The 17,478-nt window shown below is 41.8% G+C and overlaps 1 protein-coding gene across 1 annotated transcript in view; it reads right to left on the bottom strand.

The window, feature by feature from the left end:
- Positions 1 to 17,478, bottom strand: part of SLIT3 (slit guidance ligand 3) — a 760,437-nt gene that overhangs the window by 11,998 nt on the left and 730,961 nt on the right. Inside the window, exons 33-34 of the mRNA XM_026660830.2 lie at positions 2,290 to 2,444; positions 132 to 417 (exon numbers count right to left, since the gene is read on the bottom strand). Coding sequence (XP_026516615.1) covers positions 132 to 417; positions 2,290 to 2,444 — 441 coding nt within the window. The remainder of the gene's footprint in view (positions 1 to 131; positions 418 to 2,289; positions 2,445 to 17,478) is intronic.

Here is a 17,478-nt window from a genome sequence, read left to right as displayed (position 1 = left end):
TGTGGGGCCCGGGGCCTGGGGCAAATTGCCCCACTTCCTCTCACCTACCCGCCCTCCCCCCGGGCGGCCCTGTAAAAAGTTAAAAGTCAGTTTATTGAAGAGAGCACTCCCATCAGCACCAGTGACCTTACTTGTTACTAAGGCAGGGGTCTCCAATTTCCTGGTCACACAGTGGGCCTGTCCAGCCTGGGTGACACTCACAGATAACGCTTGTCTTCTCTATGGACCGGCAGATGCCATGCTTGCAGATGTTACAGGATTTGCAGCCAGGAAGGACTCCTAATGACTGCTGGGGTAGATCCTTAAAGTCCTGCAGCTCGTTATTAATGCGGACATCATGGATACATCCATGAAAGCCGTTTGACATCCTATCTGTGCCTTGGCGCAATGAAGATAGCCCAGTAGATGTTGGGATCCCTTCAGAGAAAACAAAATATAAAGATTATCTTGCATTCACAATAATACTAGAATAAATTATAATGGCTAGCACCTTCCCTTTGAGGATCCCAAGGTCCTTCATAAACAATAATGAATTCAATTTTAGGACACCTCTTTGCAGTAGTTCAGTATCATTATTCCCATTTTGCAGATGCGGAATTGGAAGGGCAGAAAGATAAAAATACTTGCCCAAGAATGCACAAAAAGGTGGCAGAGCAGTGAATAAAGTCCAGCTCTCCGGACTCACAGCCCTGCATTTCAACCATTAGATCATGGTTCTTCTATTTATATTTTTGTAGCAACTTTAATCCCAAAGTTCTTTAGAAATTATTTAAGAATTTCTTAGTTTGCCAGTGAAATGCTGCTACCTCTGCAATGCAACAAGAAAGCTAACAGTACTCAGCAACAATATGCAACAGTCAGGACTGTAAATAGTAATGTAGCCAGTTAAAACTATTGCAGGAGAAATCTAGACAGGCATAAAACAGCTATTCATATTGGATGGAACACTGTGACTAACACTTGTTAAAGTGCCTTGGGACATTTAGTGAGGCTATGTCCTCACTATGGGGGGGGGGGGTCGATTTAAGATACGCAAATTCAGCTACGCGAATAGCGTAGCTGAATTCGACGTATTGGAGCCGACTTATCCCGCTGTGAGGACGGCGGCAAATCGACCTCCGCGGCTCCCCCGTCGACGGCGCTTACTCCTACCTCCGCTGGTGGAGTACAAGCGTCGATTCGGGGATCGAATGTCACGTCCCGACGAGACGCGATAATTCGATCCCCGAGAGATCGATTTCTACCCGCCGATTCAGGCGGGTAGTGTAGACGTAGCCTGAGTATAACTGGGGACGTCCTTGGTTTTACATTGCACTTAAAACATGATCCTTATAGAGTCTTCATGGAAGTAACATCACATTAGTCCTTTGAATTTATAAAGCTCTCAGTCAAATGTTTATGCTTTCAATTATAAAAGGACAGAATTTTGCAATACGTCTAGAGAGGAGCTATGTTTAGCAGAGCTATGTTAGGAAGACATTGAGCTTGCAAAGGGAAGTAGTCAAAAACCAAAACTACTTTAATTCTCCCCATTATATGCTTATGCATTACAAAAGTCTAATTACATGAACTTTTCATGCTTATTTCCATAGGACATACTATTTATGTTTATAGAGCTGTATCTCTTACGCAGATTGGGTGGTTCAGGGGAGATGTTCTCATAGCTCTGCTGCCAGATCATCTCTGCTGCATGAGGCTCTTTAATCTCTGACATTCTTTATATGAGCCAATTGTTAAGGTTCAGCTCTGGCCAAAACAAGATTATCCAGTTTCAGATTTGTGAGGATAATAATTCAGCGGCCACATAGAAAAGGGATTATTAAAAGGGATTATTCACAAAGGGACTGATCCAGCACACAGTGAAGCCAAAGGGAATTTTTACCATCAGCTTCAATGGTTTTTGGATCAGGCCCAATGGCCCTTAGGGATCCATTATAAACCTGCAGCCATTTGTGCTTGGCTTTAATGTAGTTAATTTGGAAAAACCACAGCTGAAGAGCAGATGCTCCCTATCCAATCCAAGTTCTGCCATGCCCTTCACTGCAGTATCTCCATGCATACCCTGCATGGCTTCACAGACTGTTGAATTAACGAGGCTACTAACATCTTGTCAGACCATAATGTTGGAATGTCTTATTTTTTAAATCTCTTAATTTCTTTATTCCAGGCAAATCATTTTCATAGCAGCAACATGATTTGATGGGAGATGCCAGCTGTATTATTAGCTGAAGAAACTTTTGGAAAATTGTCGAGGGCTCAGCTATTGTTGCGAAGAGTGACTGAACATACCTCCAATGTAGAGCGGGGTGTTGATGCTGACTGTGGGTTGTTTCTGCAGTTTGCCAAGACTCTTGGGGGTTCCTTTATCCACAACCAAGTTCAGTGTTTGGTTCAGCATAACCAACTCCACACTGTGAAACTGCCCATCATTTATTGTTTCCACACTAAAGGAGAAAACAAAGAAGGAAGAGAATCAGAAGGAGCTTAGCTGTGACTTTCTTGCTTCTGTTACAGGCAATCACCCACTTCTACCCTTGGAAAGAAAATGGCAAACGGTTGGCTGCTTTGCAATCAATTGTCTTTTTTATGCTAAGCACTTTGCTAAGGGTAAAGAACTTAAAAGGTTCAACTTCAAACCTGTGTCAACTCTCATGTAATCAATACATATACAGATTCAACTCTTGAGATGCTTGTTAGTTACTGGGGAGGTTGGGAGGATTAGAAACAATTTGTGGGCTGGGAAATAGTCAATTAACATGACACGAAAATGAACTCCATATTTGTTGTTTCTAAACCTACAGATATTTTTATATGTGAAAAGAGTTTCAAATAAGTTAGGCACACAATCTCTCCAATAATTGCACATGCTAAATGTCAGTTTAGATCACTTGTACAACACATAAAATTACCTGTTCTTCACATGCAGTCAGAGCAATTACACAGAAATTAGGAGCACAATTGTGCACCTAAGCTTTTCTGAACTCTAGCCCACCCGATACATTGGAATAAATTTTATCCGTAGAGCAACTTAAACTCTCAGCCCTGTAAGTTGCACACTGCAGTGCCATGAAACAATATGGAAATTTCATTCTACTCCAAAATGCAGAGAAAAGAGAGAGAGATAGCAGAGGGATGCAAAGGATAAACAAGGGATTAACTGCTCCTTGACAAATCAGTGGGTTTTTCAAAGTACACTCATAGTGAAGGAAGTGAAGAGATTTTTCCACTGATGCAAATTTAACAAAACATTATAGTCTCTCTTCATTGTACACATGTGAACTTTAATACATAATGAGATACTAATAGTAATGGCTACAGCAGGTGTTAAATAATGCGCTATGTAAGCTACCCATGCACTCAGCTTTGCTAATGAATATCATTCTTGACCTGCTGCAAGCCTTGTCCAGTGCCAGGCCTCTCCTGAATAGACTCCCAAGTTGTGTGATGGTTCTTCCAGGAAAGCATGAGGGCAAAAAGACGTTGTGTGGGAGTGAAGAATTCCAAGATGTTGCTTAGTCTAGAAAACTAATTTGGAGTTGCTGGACAAAACATGGTGACAGATGAATAGAAGTGCATCAACTCATTTATTCTCAGTCAACCGGACCATATGCCCAGCTTCATATAGCTGATTAAGTTAAAAGTATATAGGGGCCAATCCTGAGCCACTGATGTCTATGGAAATTTTGGCCTTTAAGATGAGACATTTAGAAACAAGATACTCAAAGGAGGAAGTGACCAAAATTGACTTGTTCATGGAATAGTTACAATTGTACAACAGCTACAATAGACCTGGTACAGCTGATAATATGCAAGCAGGATTAGGCAGAAGCCACCAATATGGAGACTTCTGAGGAATACCAGGGTACACAGGGAAGTGGTACTGCTGACTCAGTAGGTAACAGTCTGAGAAAGGACTGAACCAATGCCCCAACACAGTGGTGGAGGTCTTGTGCTGGGAAGGCCTTCCGGATGAAAGAGGACATGAGCACTTGTGGTTATTAAAGGTCATGTGAAATTTTATGGAAGTTTGAGGTGCTTAGATACTATGACACCATATAAGAAACCAGATAGACATATAGTGGATTCACGTTAAAATGTCGTAAAAGTACTTTTTCTGCAGAACAATTCCCACAGAAATGATGCTTATGGAACTTTGTGAACTTGCATTTCCAGTGAGTCCTTTGTGTTGTGTTTGTTGTACATTCTTAGGATGGAGAGAGGACTCTGGGGAGGCAGGTATTGGTAGTTTGCACTTAGTGCTGCTGTAGTTCTCTCTGAGACCTAGAAGTGTTCCTTAGGGAAAAGAGACCTCACACCACACAGAGGACTAAGACTTATTTAGCTGCATTCCTGAAAGATTTGATAGAACAGATTAAACCAGTTTCCTGGACAAATTCCATCTGGTCATATTTTACCAATTGAAATTCCCTCTGCAGTGTCTGTTGGACAGAGTGGTGTTGACATATTGCTATAAACTGCTGCTTAGATGTTCTTGTGTGCTATCTAATATCTGCCAAATTCCACCGAGGAGATGGCTGTGTTTCAGTGGTGGATGAAATGACCCGTATATATCCCATGACAACCTCAGAGGATATTCTGAGGCTTAATTCATATTTATAAGCATTTTGAGATTCTCAGAGCAAAGATGTTATACAAATGCAAAGGCATATTTTTAATTGTTAAGCTCTGTAGATAAGTCAATGAGAAAGGAAGAAGAATAGGCAAAAATATTTGCTCTGAAGCATGTGTGTTGAGGAGCAAGGATGAATGGCTGTTTAATAAGCAACCCCTGTCCTAGTAGGATCGATGTCTGAAGATGAAACAAGACTACATTCTTATCTGAAGAAGCCCAAGCTGCGATTATATGGTAGAGGACAACATTATCACATTTGGCAGTGCTAGTTCTTATCTGGGCCAGGACTTCACAGACATTAATCATTAACTCCTCCACAGCATAAGGTTTTCCAGATTAGGGTTTAAGTGCTTTGATTAACAGGCAAATGGAGGCCCATGTGTCCTGTTGATGCGTCTAAGCTTCAATCCCTAATTCTTCACTGTTTTTAGTGTACTCAGAGCTAACATTTTAACTCCAGTGGGGAACTAGAGGTAGGGAGGGCTTCTCTGGTGCCATTCTGAAGTTGTAACTGGCTGGAAGTTGTCAAATTCCAGCCTTTCTCCTTTAACCCACCAAAGAAAAATCTTTCATGCCCAAACTTTGCGAAACAGAAAATCATTTGTTGCCCTAGCCAACCATTTCAGTTTTATGAAGCTGACAAAGTCAAAACAGCCTGAGCACACATTTTCTTTTAAAATAAATGCTCATACACAAGGAAGGGGCCAAATGCTAACACCCAAAGGAAAAGGGGCTCTGAGAAAACTGAGATAGTGGATAAATCAAAGCATTTGTTGTTGTTGTTGACAGAAGAGACTTTTAAAAGGCTTTGGATTCTGAGAGAGACACACACAGAGTAAGGGTGAGGGGGAAGTGCTACGTGAATTCTTCCTTACAGCTTAGTGTGCCATTGGGCCTCTAGGAGACTCAGCAATCGTCTGAGACAGTTGGAGACAGTGGCTTGGCGAGAGATAAAGGGAAGAAAGCCACAGATGCTGAACAGTGCATTGTAACTGGGCTCAGCACAAACTTGCTGTGCTCTGCTTTTTTTAAGGGGCTTCTTCCCGACCCGGCTCTCTGTGAGGTTTTTATTAAAATGCTAATTGAATTCTTATTGGTGATCAGCTGGTTTTACAGCTTATCCACCTGAAACAGTCCTCAGTATATAACTACCTACCTGAGTCAGGGATTTGTTGCCTTTTATTGGTATTTTCATTCTGCAAAGCTACAGAGCACAATGCCAGAGGCATTTGAGCTTTTAAACCTGCCATGTTGACACGGTAATGATGTGACAAACATGACTGGTAGAATACAGTAAGGTGTAACCATTTTATGTATCTGCAAGGTCCAGAGGCAAGAACTCAGAAAAGGCAGCTGTGTTCACTGTGATGCACAATGTACTCTAAAAGTCTACCACTAGATGGAGATGCAGCATCACAGAAAGGATTGTCAAGTTTGAGAAACCATCCATTGATATTTTTGTATTCTTCCAATTCCTCATTCCACACCAGAATGTTAACAGCTTGATACACAAATGAATATTACATTAGGTTATACAGTCAGGATACACAGCTACAAAAATTAAAACATTACAGGATGGGGTTGAGGGTTTGTTTTTGCTTGTTAGAATTTATTGACTAAAAATAAGCTTTTGTAAAGTTACACACCTGCTGGCTGAGATTACACAGTTTGTCCCTTTTTGCAAATGCTTTTGTGATATGTGATTAAACCATAATCACTTATCTGAACAAATGTGGAGGGAGTGGAGTCAGGGTAAAACACGAGCTGGATCAGAACCAACTCTGGTTTTGGAGTAAAAAAAACAAGTGCTAACTCTTGAGATTTTCCAGCCGATTAAAAACCAGTCCTGAACTTTTCATCTTGGGCAGCTTCCAATGGAACAATTACAGTATTGTGGGCCTTTACCATAGAGTACCCTAAGTTTATAATAGATACTTATTAAATAAAGGAAGGAAATATTTTAAATGTAAACATCTGAATGATGAGCAAGGTTTGTCATGAATTTGATTTAACAGCACAACTTGCCCAAAAGTAAACAGTAGAAAGAGCCTACACACCAGTTTTATATCCAAAATGTGGGAATTGCCTCACCAACTGTCATAAACAGTCTGTTAAGGACCCCATGTTGGTCACCGACAGGCCACTGATTTTTACTATAGTAATTAAGATTTATACAATACCTTCATCTTGAAGCATTTTACAAACATTACATGGAGGAACCATTTCACCTACCATCTAAGTGCAGCCATTTCTAGCTCTTTGCCCATAGGCATATCAAGCAACAGAGCATAATAGGAAGTGAGGAATCACCCCATTGAAACTGCAGGGGGGAATTCGTTAGGCAAAGTCTTTAAATCATGTTTTGAGGACATCAGTAAGTCAGCCAGAGGTTATGGGTTTATTACAGCAGTGGGTGGGTGAGGTTCTAGATGATCACGATGGTCCCTTCTGGCTTTAAAGTTTATGAGTCTATGAGACAGTAATGACCTTGATGCAACCTTACTCTTGCCAAAAGTGCCATGGGAGCACTAACAGTTCAAGAGCTGTGGTTTTACTCTTGGTTTTACTAGTTTTCTTCCAACAGTGCAGTGCCCTTGCACAACATGCAGAGGCATTAGTTCAGCACTGACCTAAAGAAAAGAGTGGCACCTACTGAATCATCAACACTACTTCACCCTTCATCTAGATATTAGTGGGAGGTCTCCTCTCCAGTTACTTATTGGTCCTGACTCTGTTTAGCTTATAAGATCTGACAAATCACATCTTCAGGTTTTATAGCTATGGGTGGTGATGTTCCTCCAGACCTGCTAAGTCTCCCATTTTTCTTGGAAGATTTCTGTCCTGGGTGCTTGAATTTTGTGGAAACCCACTCCCACATACTCCTAGTCTCTATGGTCTCAGTAAGGCTGAACCTATGGCTGAAGCAACCTACTTGAGACCATACAGACTAGTAGAGAACCTCACCACCATTTTCCAACCTCAGAGCTATGACAATTTACTCCAGCCAAGGATCTGCCCCACAGATATTAGCAAGACTGGGTCCAATACCAATTGCTGCATTGCCCCTTGGATGCCTCCCCCAAGTAGATATTTTGTCCTGGATGGAAAACTGGTTGAAATATCAGGAATAATGGCAGTGTTCATATACATGTCTGGGTATAGCACCTTAAACTCCCTCTCTATATGAGGCAGGTGGCTTTCAGAGTGGGAGTTGTGCAGCAATAGCATAGCAGGGCCTGGAGGTGGCCTCTACAACCCCAGGTTGCCAGAAGTTAGTCTTGTCTGTCTGATACAAAACCCCCAGAGACAGACAGACAAAAGTGACTCCCCTTGAAAGGCCCAGGAGCCTCAGAGCTCCTCCTGATTGAGGCGCTGTGGGACATTGCTAGAAGTAATCACTTATATGACGATGGTGCCCAAACCTGGGACCCTATTGTGCTGGACACTTTACAAACAGAAGACAGCCCTGAAGAATGTATGCTCAAAACCACAAACAGGGAAGTGGATACAACATACAAGCCAAGGGAGTATGGTGAAGAATTTTGTTAGTTAAATGATAGCAGGAAAATGCACTGAAAAAAGTCAAGTAAAAAGAATTTCCTCCCTACTATAGTCCGTCTCTCCCCCTCACTCTGCTGTCTGAGCCCCTCACGCCCCACTACTCAGTGGCTGTCAGAGATCGAGAGAGGAACCCCCATAATTTTGTCAGCAAATAAAAATATTTTTTCAACCACACCCCAGCATTTAACTTCATCTTGTAACAGGATTATTTAAGTGCCTTTGGCTGTAGCAGAGCAACTGATACTGTGCAGGAGATGGAATAGAGGTAAGAAATAAAAACAGCTTTTACTAAAAATACAAAACATGTAAATTAGGTAATACATAGCCACCAACTATGCAAATTAGGGCATGTATTCATTAGCAGAAATCTCCACATTTCCAGACCTTCCGTCTAAATAGCTCCATGCCTCATTTAGACTAGAGCACTAGGCAAAAGTGGAGCTCTGAGTGACTGAGGGGGTGAAGCAATTGTGAAAGTGAAGTGAAATATTAAAGAAATAGAATGAATTAAAGAATGCTGTATGTACCTTTAAGTAGAAATGAGAAATGCTGCAAGCCAGGGCGCAGGAAAGCAGACATTAACTGCTTAATGAATTGCCCCACTTAAGGGCAATTGGTGAAGCATTAGCCTTAGATCGATAAGAGTTAATAAGGAAGCAGGATATGCATATTGTGCCCCATGCAGATTTTACAATTTTGCTCTCTCTGTCCCTTTGTTTAGTTTGGGCCCTTTTACCTGTATAAATAAGACTCTTTGAATCTTGCATGGGGGCTCACATTATCTGAATGTATTAGCAGAGCGCTGTGCTAATAAAACAGAGTGGTCTGACAAACTAGGAGTCCTGAGTCTAACTTTGACAATTTGGAGGTCCCACTGAGGTGGCAACCGTCTTCACTGGGGCCGTGTGATTCCTGACCATTTTTGTAGGATGACCGTGGCAGCCGGCACCTGGGCATTTGGCCCGAGCGGTCCTCCTCCTGAACAGAAGGGCGCACGACCACAGTGAGGTCTACGCCATTGAACCTGTTGGTTCCCACTCTGTTCTGGTAGGGATCCCGGGATCTGACATCAGTAATCTGGTCAGGTAATTATTTCTGTGTTTTGTCCGGACTGAGGACTGTCCTGTCTCTGTCTATCTGTCCTCCTGTGGAGTGTTTGAGTCTGGGTGCCATCTCCGTCTGGGGATCGGCCGACCAAGGGGTTCCTGTCCCCGCGGTCTGAGTGAGTGAAATCTGCACAATCGCAGCCGCACCGCACCTTGGGTAAAACCCTTGGTGTGAAAGCAAGGGCGATTGAGGCAGTAGCCTGTGGGCTCCTTTTGTGTGCTGCACCGGGCATCGCTCTGACGAACCCAAATTTCCTTCTTGTGTGATTGGTGTGTGTAAAGTCCTCCTGTATTCGTAACCAGACATCTAAGTTGGGACAGTTCCCTAAAGGAACGCCGGCTCGGTTTTAGGAAGGGTCCGGACTCCTGTAAATTTCTGGAAAAATGGTCTCGGCTAACTCAGGGAGATCCCAACTCAGTGGCCACTGTTAAAATCTTGGAACAAGGACTGAGTGGACATCTTAAAAGACAAACTCGGCCAATCTAAAACTAAATTGGAAAAGGAGAGGTTAGTTGTTTCATGCTGTGGTGGGAAGAGGCAAATCGTAGGTGGACAAAATCAAAACTCGTCTCTCTCAAATATTCAAATAATAAGTTAAAAGCTTTATTAAAAGCCTCCTCTCCCACCACCAAACCGAGCACTCCCCTTTACCCCGTTCTCCGAAAAAAACCCAACAACCCCGGATAGATCCCAACCCCCTCCATCCTCCCATCTCATTGTAAAAAGGACAAAAAGCCCCTTGTTCTGTTCCCCTTCATTGTCTGCCTCAGAAACTGATTCTTTAGTGTTCCACTACCAATTCAGCAAGGAGGGTGGGCTCCTCAACTAGCCCCCACCCTTCCTGGTCCCTTTCCTTAAACATTTCTTTCAAAATTGTGAAATGACCACATTATCACTCACAAAAACGGTTCATTGGAAAAAGCAGGATCGGGCCCAGACAAGCAGGCAAGCAACAGATAAAGAAACTGAAAAACAGGTTGGAAGCCCTAAAGGCATAGTGTCAGGAGTAAGTGCAAGCATGAACCCCTGGAACAATACTTAAAATGGTGAAATCTGAGTTGATAAAGGTGTCGTTTTGGGAAATAAACAAGTGATTTAAGGAAAGAGAGTGAAAAGTTAACTCTACAGAGGCTGAAAAGAATTAAGCAGTTAAACCTTGTAAAAATGTTAAAAAGGACCCTGTTAAAAGAATTCTTGGTTTCTTTGCAGCCATTCTGAAGGAAAAATGGGCCCTTTTCCAAAAGAATGTCTGTAAATAATCCAGGTAAAGAGATTATCTAATTAAAATCATTTGACTATGGACAATTGAGTCAAATTTGCTAAAAGAACATGGGGGGGGGGCGGGTTTCTATTGGAACTTAACTGTCCCAAATGTATAAAGGTAATGTAATCTATGTACAGCTATGTAAAAACAAAGCAGTGTAAAAGGGATGTTAAGGAAAAGAAAATGTGTATGTATCCGTCTGCCTGTGGGAATATGTGAGGTTTGTATAATTCCTGTTTTGTAGGTTTAAGATAAATTGGTTTTGTTTTGTTTATAATGCCACTAAAAATCCATTTGACTCTTTAATTCAAAGTTGCAAAACTGACAGACCTTTTTGCCAGACACAGGTAATCAGTGTTGGTTGGCTTTGAGATTTGGTATTTAACCCTTAAGGGGTAACTTGATTCTTTACAAAATTTAAATGTTTTCAAATAAAGACCAAGTCATGACTGCAGCAGGGCAGTCAAAATCAGAAGAATAGGGAGAGATTCTGGATTCTTTTTGTTTGTTTGTTTGTTTGTTTGTTTTTGTAACAAAATAGCAGATGAAAGCTGTAGTAAAAGAATATCTATATGCATCCGAAGAAGTGGGTTGTAGCCCACGAAAGCTTATGCTCTAATAAATTTGTTAGTCTCTAAGGTGCCACAAGTACTCCTGTTCTTTTAAAAGAATAAAGACAGTGCCCCTCTGAAGCAACAGCAGGGGTGAGGTGCACAAAACAAAAAGAAGCAATGTTAGAAACACCGAGCCTTAAAATGGCTCTGTGTAATCAGACTGTCACTTTGATAAGGGTACATAAAACTCTGTAAGAACAAAAGAAACAGTTACACCTTATATAAAAATTAATATGGCTAATGTTTTAAAAGTTAAAATATAGAAGGAATGTGCAGACATGTGAAGTGTGTATTATAGAGGGGGGTAAAAGAAATGCAAACGAAACATGCTACTTAATTAAAATCCTATTAGGGCTCCAAAGGAGCCACAATAGACTGTGTTTTCTTTTTCAGATCTCTGTGTGTTTTGGAAGCAAGAGTTAAAAGTAATCAAAACTCTGGTAAAAGTTAATTGTGTTCCTTTTAAGACAGAGTCTCTGAGCTCTGCTGATGGCTTTGAATCCAAAAGCCAAGCCTGTGTTGATGCAAATTACCTAACTGATAAAGGAAGTGAGAGAACTGCCAGCACAAAGAAGTTGCAGATAAAGAACATATCTGGTCAGCAAACAAATTGTCTAAATAAAAGGCACGGTATAACAAGATACCTTTAATTAAAATGACAGGTTTCAGAGTAGCAGCCGTGTTAGTCTGTATCCGCAAAAAGAACAGGAGTACTTGTGGCACCTTAGAGACTAACAAATTTATTAGAGCATAAGCTTTCGTGGGCTACAACCCACTTCTTCGGATGCATATAGAGTGAAACATATATTGAGGAGATATATATACACACACATACAGAGAGCATGAACAGGTGGGAGTTGTCTTACCAACTCTGAGAGGCCAATTAAGTAAGAGAAAAAAAAACTTTTGAAGTGATAATCAAGATGGCTCAGTACAGACAGTTTGATAAGAAGCAAGTGTGAAAATACTTACAAGGGGAGATAGATTCAATGTTTGTAATGGCTCAGCCATTCCCAGTCTTTATTTAATCCTTTGTTGATTGTGTCTAGTTTGCATATCAATTCCAGCTCAGCAGTCTCTCGTTGGAGTCTGTTTTTGAAGTTTTTCTGTTTTAAGATAGCCACCCGCAGGTCTGTCATAGAATGGCCAGACAGGTTAAAGTGTTCTCCCACTGGTTTTTGAGTATTATGATTCCTGATGTCAGATTTGTGTCCATTAATTCTTTTGCGTAGAGACTGTCCGGTTTGGCCAATGTATATGGCAGAGGGGCATTGCTGGCACATGATGGCATATATCACATTGGTAGATGTGCAGGTGAACGAGCCCCTGATGGTATGGCTGATGTGATTAGGCCCTATGATGATGTCACCTCCTACAAGACAGGGCCAACAAAGAAAATAACAGAACACCATTAGCTGTCACCTTCAGCCCCCAACTAAAACCTCTCCAGCGCATCATCAGAGATCTACAACCTATCCTGAAAGATGATCCTTTACTCTCACAGATCTTGGGAGACAGACCTGTCCTCGCTTACAGACAAGCCCCCAACCTAAAGCAAATACTCACCAGCAACCACACATCACTGAACAAAAACACTGACCCAGGAACCTATCCTTGTAACAAAGCCCGATGCCAACTCTGTCCACATATCTATTCAAGTGACATCATCATAGGGCCTAATCACATCAGCCATACCAACAGGGGCTCGTTCACCTGCACATCTACCAATGTGATATATGCCATCATGTGCCCGCAATGCCCCTCTGCCATGTACATTGGCCAAACCGGACAGTCTCTACGCAAAAGAATTAATGGACACAAATCTGACATCAGGAATCATAATACTCAAAAACCAGTGGGAGAACACTTTAACCTGTCTGGCCATTCTATGACAGACCTGCGGGTGGCTATCTTAAAACAGAAAAACTTCAAAAACAGACTCCAAAGAGAGACTGCTGAGCTGGAATTGATATGCAAACTAGACACAATCAACAAAGGATTAAATAAAGACTGGGAATGGCTGAGCCATTACAAACATTGAATCTATCTCCCCTTGTAAGTATTTTCACACTTGCTTCTTATCAAACTGTCTGTACTGAGCCATCTTGATTATCACTTCAAAAGTTTTTTTTCTCTTACTTAATTGGCCTCTCAGAGTTGGTAAGACAACTCCCACCTGTTCATGCTCTCTGTATGTGTGTGTATATATATCTCCTCAATATATGTTTCACTCTATATGCATCCGAAGAAGTGGGTTGTAGCCCACGAAAGCTTATGCTCTAATAAATTTGTTAGTCTCTAAGGTGCCACAAGTACTCCTGTTCTTTTTAATTAAAATAAATTTAATGTTAATAAGTACTCCTGTAACAATGTATAGTGTGTATGATTTTTGGAAAAATCCTTTATGATAATGATGCTTTTCAGCTGTTACCTGTGAACAAACTTAAAGCTTAACACAGCAGGAAAGACACTGTAAACTTGGACTGCTGTAAAGGAAAAACTGAGGTACACCACCTCATGGATTTAATGACTGAACAGTGGGATAATTTCCCCATAACTCTTAAAAGATAGAAGCCATTGAAACCTGGCCTGCCTATAGAACAAAAACACAGGAAAATATGGAGGTAATTCCTCTTGTTTTGCCTGCAATCAGCAAGGGTATTTGTGAAAGAAAGGAATATTTTAAGCAATAATGAATGCCACCCCAAAAGGGGTAGAAAAATGTTATTTTTGTCTTTCAGAAAAAGCTGATACCAGCTACAGGACAACCTAATACAGAAACAAATAAAATTGGGTATGATTATCCATGCCTGTTGCTCCAAAGCCCTGTAGTAAAGACATCTCACTAGGATCCTGTATGTGGGATAAAATGAATAATGAGACCAAAGTACTGTATAATGGGCTATGTGTATGTGTTAATTCTTGGGAAAAAGTGTTTTAAAAGAATGGAAGTGTTAGCAACCTTCCAATAGACAAATGTAAATGTAATATAAGTACTGTGTTTACAAAAGGTAAAAAGGTAACATAGTTCCTAAAACAAACAAAAAGGCAATGTGGGAAACCGAACCATTCATATTATAAATGCAAATTGCAACATGTTAAGAATTGCCACTGCAGAAAGACATAACTGCTTACCATTGGTATAACATATTTTCTGAATGGTCTCCCACAACTAATGGCATACTAATGTTACTAACCCTAATTGTTTTTGGTTTTAAATTGTATGTGGGTTTAATTGGAATGTTTGAAATGTGCTGTTGGATAAAACAAATGTATGCAAAGTTAGAGCCACAGGCCCAAATCACCTCCCAGTATTTTCTATTACGTAGACTAAATAAGAAGTGACACTGGCGATTAATAATCTTAGTGTCAAAAGGGGGATATGTAGGAGCAGGATTTTATAATGTCCCATAAGAATTAATGTATGATTTGATTTCATCCTGTCAGCCACCCTTTTTGAATAGCAGAAAGGAATGACAGACCAGAACAATCCTTATGACTGATTATGGTAACCTTTTTGTTTTAGAATAAGTTATAATGTCTACTATGGTTTCCTATATGTATTACAAAGTAGGCACTCTAGTTACATATACATTTCTTTGTTTTAAGGTTTAGTAAGTAAGAAACAGGATTCTCTATTGTGTCTATGTTAAGTAGATTAGAGGAACATTAAAGGCCTGGGTCTCAATGTAAATTGTCTTGGTTATTGATTGTAAAACTTGGCAAGGTTTTAATTTGCAATGTCTTTTTGCTCGATATAAAATACTACTGTTTGTATTCTCAATCTGTTTGTGTGAATGAGGAATGTACGCAACAGAAAAAGATAAGGTGTGAAGGCCATTGTTATAGCCAGAGTCAAGGAAAAAGAAGTAAAGAGACTTAAAGGACATCAAAGAATCATCAGGTACTGCTTACTGTCCAGACGGCTGTTAAACTGTCTGGCATCACAGCGTGGATACATGCTTCGCAGTGTAAGAAGGCACCACCCCCAGCAAACCAATCATCACCTCAGGACCACCAATTTTGACTCCAGAAGAAGACGTAGAGGAACAGCCTGCAATACCTTACCATCTACGCTCTCGTAAGGGTTGCCAGAAGCAGACAATGACCTAAAGCAAGGCCCAAAAAGAAGCAGTAGTGAGCCTAGCGCCTGCTGCCTGGTGGATGTAAAACCGTGACTGTGGTTCCCTCAGTTGAGGTTGTCAGAACCAGAAGGGCCTTGCCTCCAACATGCGCCTCTGGTGGCACCTGTTCCTCGGCTGCTGGTGTCTTAAGGTCTGGGGAGTCCACAATGACAATTCTTTTATCCAGCAGCAAGCGTGGATAGCTCAGACACTTAATATTTCTAATTGCTGGGTCTGCAGCCACATCCCAGCCCACTCTCAAGCTGGTGTTCCTGTTCTGGCAATCCCACTCAATTCCCCAGACCTCACTGGAGGACCTCGTCCGTTTAACAAAACATGGAACAGCAATGACACTTGGGGCTGGTCTACACTGGGGGGGGGGGATCGATCCAAGATACGCAACTTCAGCTACGCGAATAGCGTAGCTGAAGTCAAAGTATCTTGGATCAAATTACCTGGGGTCCAGACGGCGCGGGATCGATGGCTGCGGCTCCCCTGTCGACTGCGCTACCGCCGCTCGCTCTGGTGGAGTTCCGGAGTCGACGGTGAGCGCGTTCGGGGATCGATATATCGTGTCTTAACGAGACCCAATATATCGATCCCGGATAAATCGATTGCTACCCGCTGATACGGCGGGTAGTGAAGACGTACCCTTGGGAAGCAGTGGGAATAAATGTATCTAAATGGATAAGTGTGGTGGAGGGAAAAGGTCATTGGTGTTGGGTGTGTAATGGGACAGGGCTGGATCTGGGAAAAAGCCATTGCCTTCAGAATATTGTGGCCAATGGTGTATGGGATTATTCGAACAAAACTAAAAAGTGGCGGGCTGGGTATGGGGATATGAAATTTTTTCTTAACCTGAGGATCAAACAGAAAAATCAATTTCATGTTCCCCCTACAGTAACCTTAGTGAAAACAATACAATCTTTCAACACCATGCAAAAAGGCTCCTGAGGTTACAAGCAGTAGTTGAAATAATGGCAAATGAAACCGGAGAGAGTTTAAAAAACCCTGGCCAAAGAAACAGGGGCGATCTGACAGATGGCCCTCCAAAACTGTCAGGCATTGGACATAGTGCTGGCGGCCAAAGAAGGGACCTGTGCTCTCATTGGAAAAGAATGTTGTGTGTTCATACCTGACGACACCAATGAGGTAATAGATTGCGCTAGTCACTTAGAACAAATCGCATATCTTCCCCATGAAGAGCCGAGTTCTTTATGGAAGTGGCTAAGTAACCTGTTCAATTTCTCTGGCATAGGAAACTGGTTGTTTCAGGGTGTTTGAAATCCTATCCTGTTTGAAATCCTAATGATTTTTGTATGTTTTCAGCTAATCTCCTGTTGTATCCAGAATTGTGTAAGGTATGCCACCCAAGTGACTCCCCCAAAACAGAGTGCTAATATGATGATTTTGAAATATCACTGATGAACGAAGAGATAAAGAACGATTAATATGTAGAACCCAGTAATTGTTGGTCTTTGCGTAAGCTTGACCAAAAGGAGGGACTGTGAAGTTAAATGAATTATATTAAAGAAATAGAATGAATTAAAGAATGCTGTATGTACCTTTACGTAGAAATGAGAAATGCTGCAAGCCAGGGGACAGGAAAGCAGACATTAACTGCTTAATGAATTGCCCCACTTAAGGGCAATTGGTGAAGCATTAGCCTTAGATTGATAAGAGTTAATAAGGAAGCAGGATATGCATATTGTGCCCCATGCAAATTTTACAATCTTGCTCTCTCTGTCCCTTTGTTTAGTTCGCACCCTTTTATCTATATAAATAACACTGTTTGAATCTTGCATGGGGGCTCACATTATCTGAATGTATTAGCAGAGAGCTGTGCTAATAAAACAGAGTGGTCTGACAAACTAGGAGTCCTGAGTCTAACTTTGACACAATGGAAAAGGCTAAAGCAGGGGTCGGCAACCTACGGCACGCGTGCCAAACACAGCACGCGAGCCGATTCTGAGTGGCATGCTGCTGCCCACTGAGAGGAGGAGGAGGAGGGGAAGAGGGGCAGAGGGGCCGGAATGCACCACGTTGTGCGAAGAAGCAGGGGAGGAGGGAAGCTTGGCTGCCGCAGGATCAAGCTTCTGTCTCCTGCCCCAGCAGGGGAGAGCGGTGGGGAAGGGGTCCCGGCCCCCCGCCCCACTCAGCCCCCCTCCCCACCGC

Source organism: Terrapene carolina, unplaced genomic scaffold, assembly GCF_002925995.2.
Source record: "Terrapene carolina triunguis isolate 2854851 unplaced genomic scaffold, T_m_triunguis-2.0 Scaffold838, whole genome shotgun sequence".
Lineage (NCBI taxonomy): Eukaryota > Metazoa > Chordata > Testudines > Emydidae > Terrapene > Terrapene triunguis.
The sequence above is the reverse complement of the archived record's forward strand: the minus strand, read 5'-3'. Positions and strand labels throughout refer to the sequence as shown.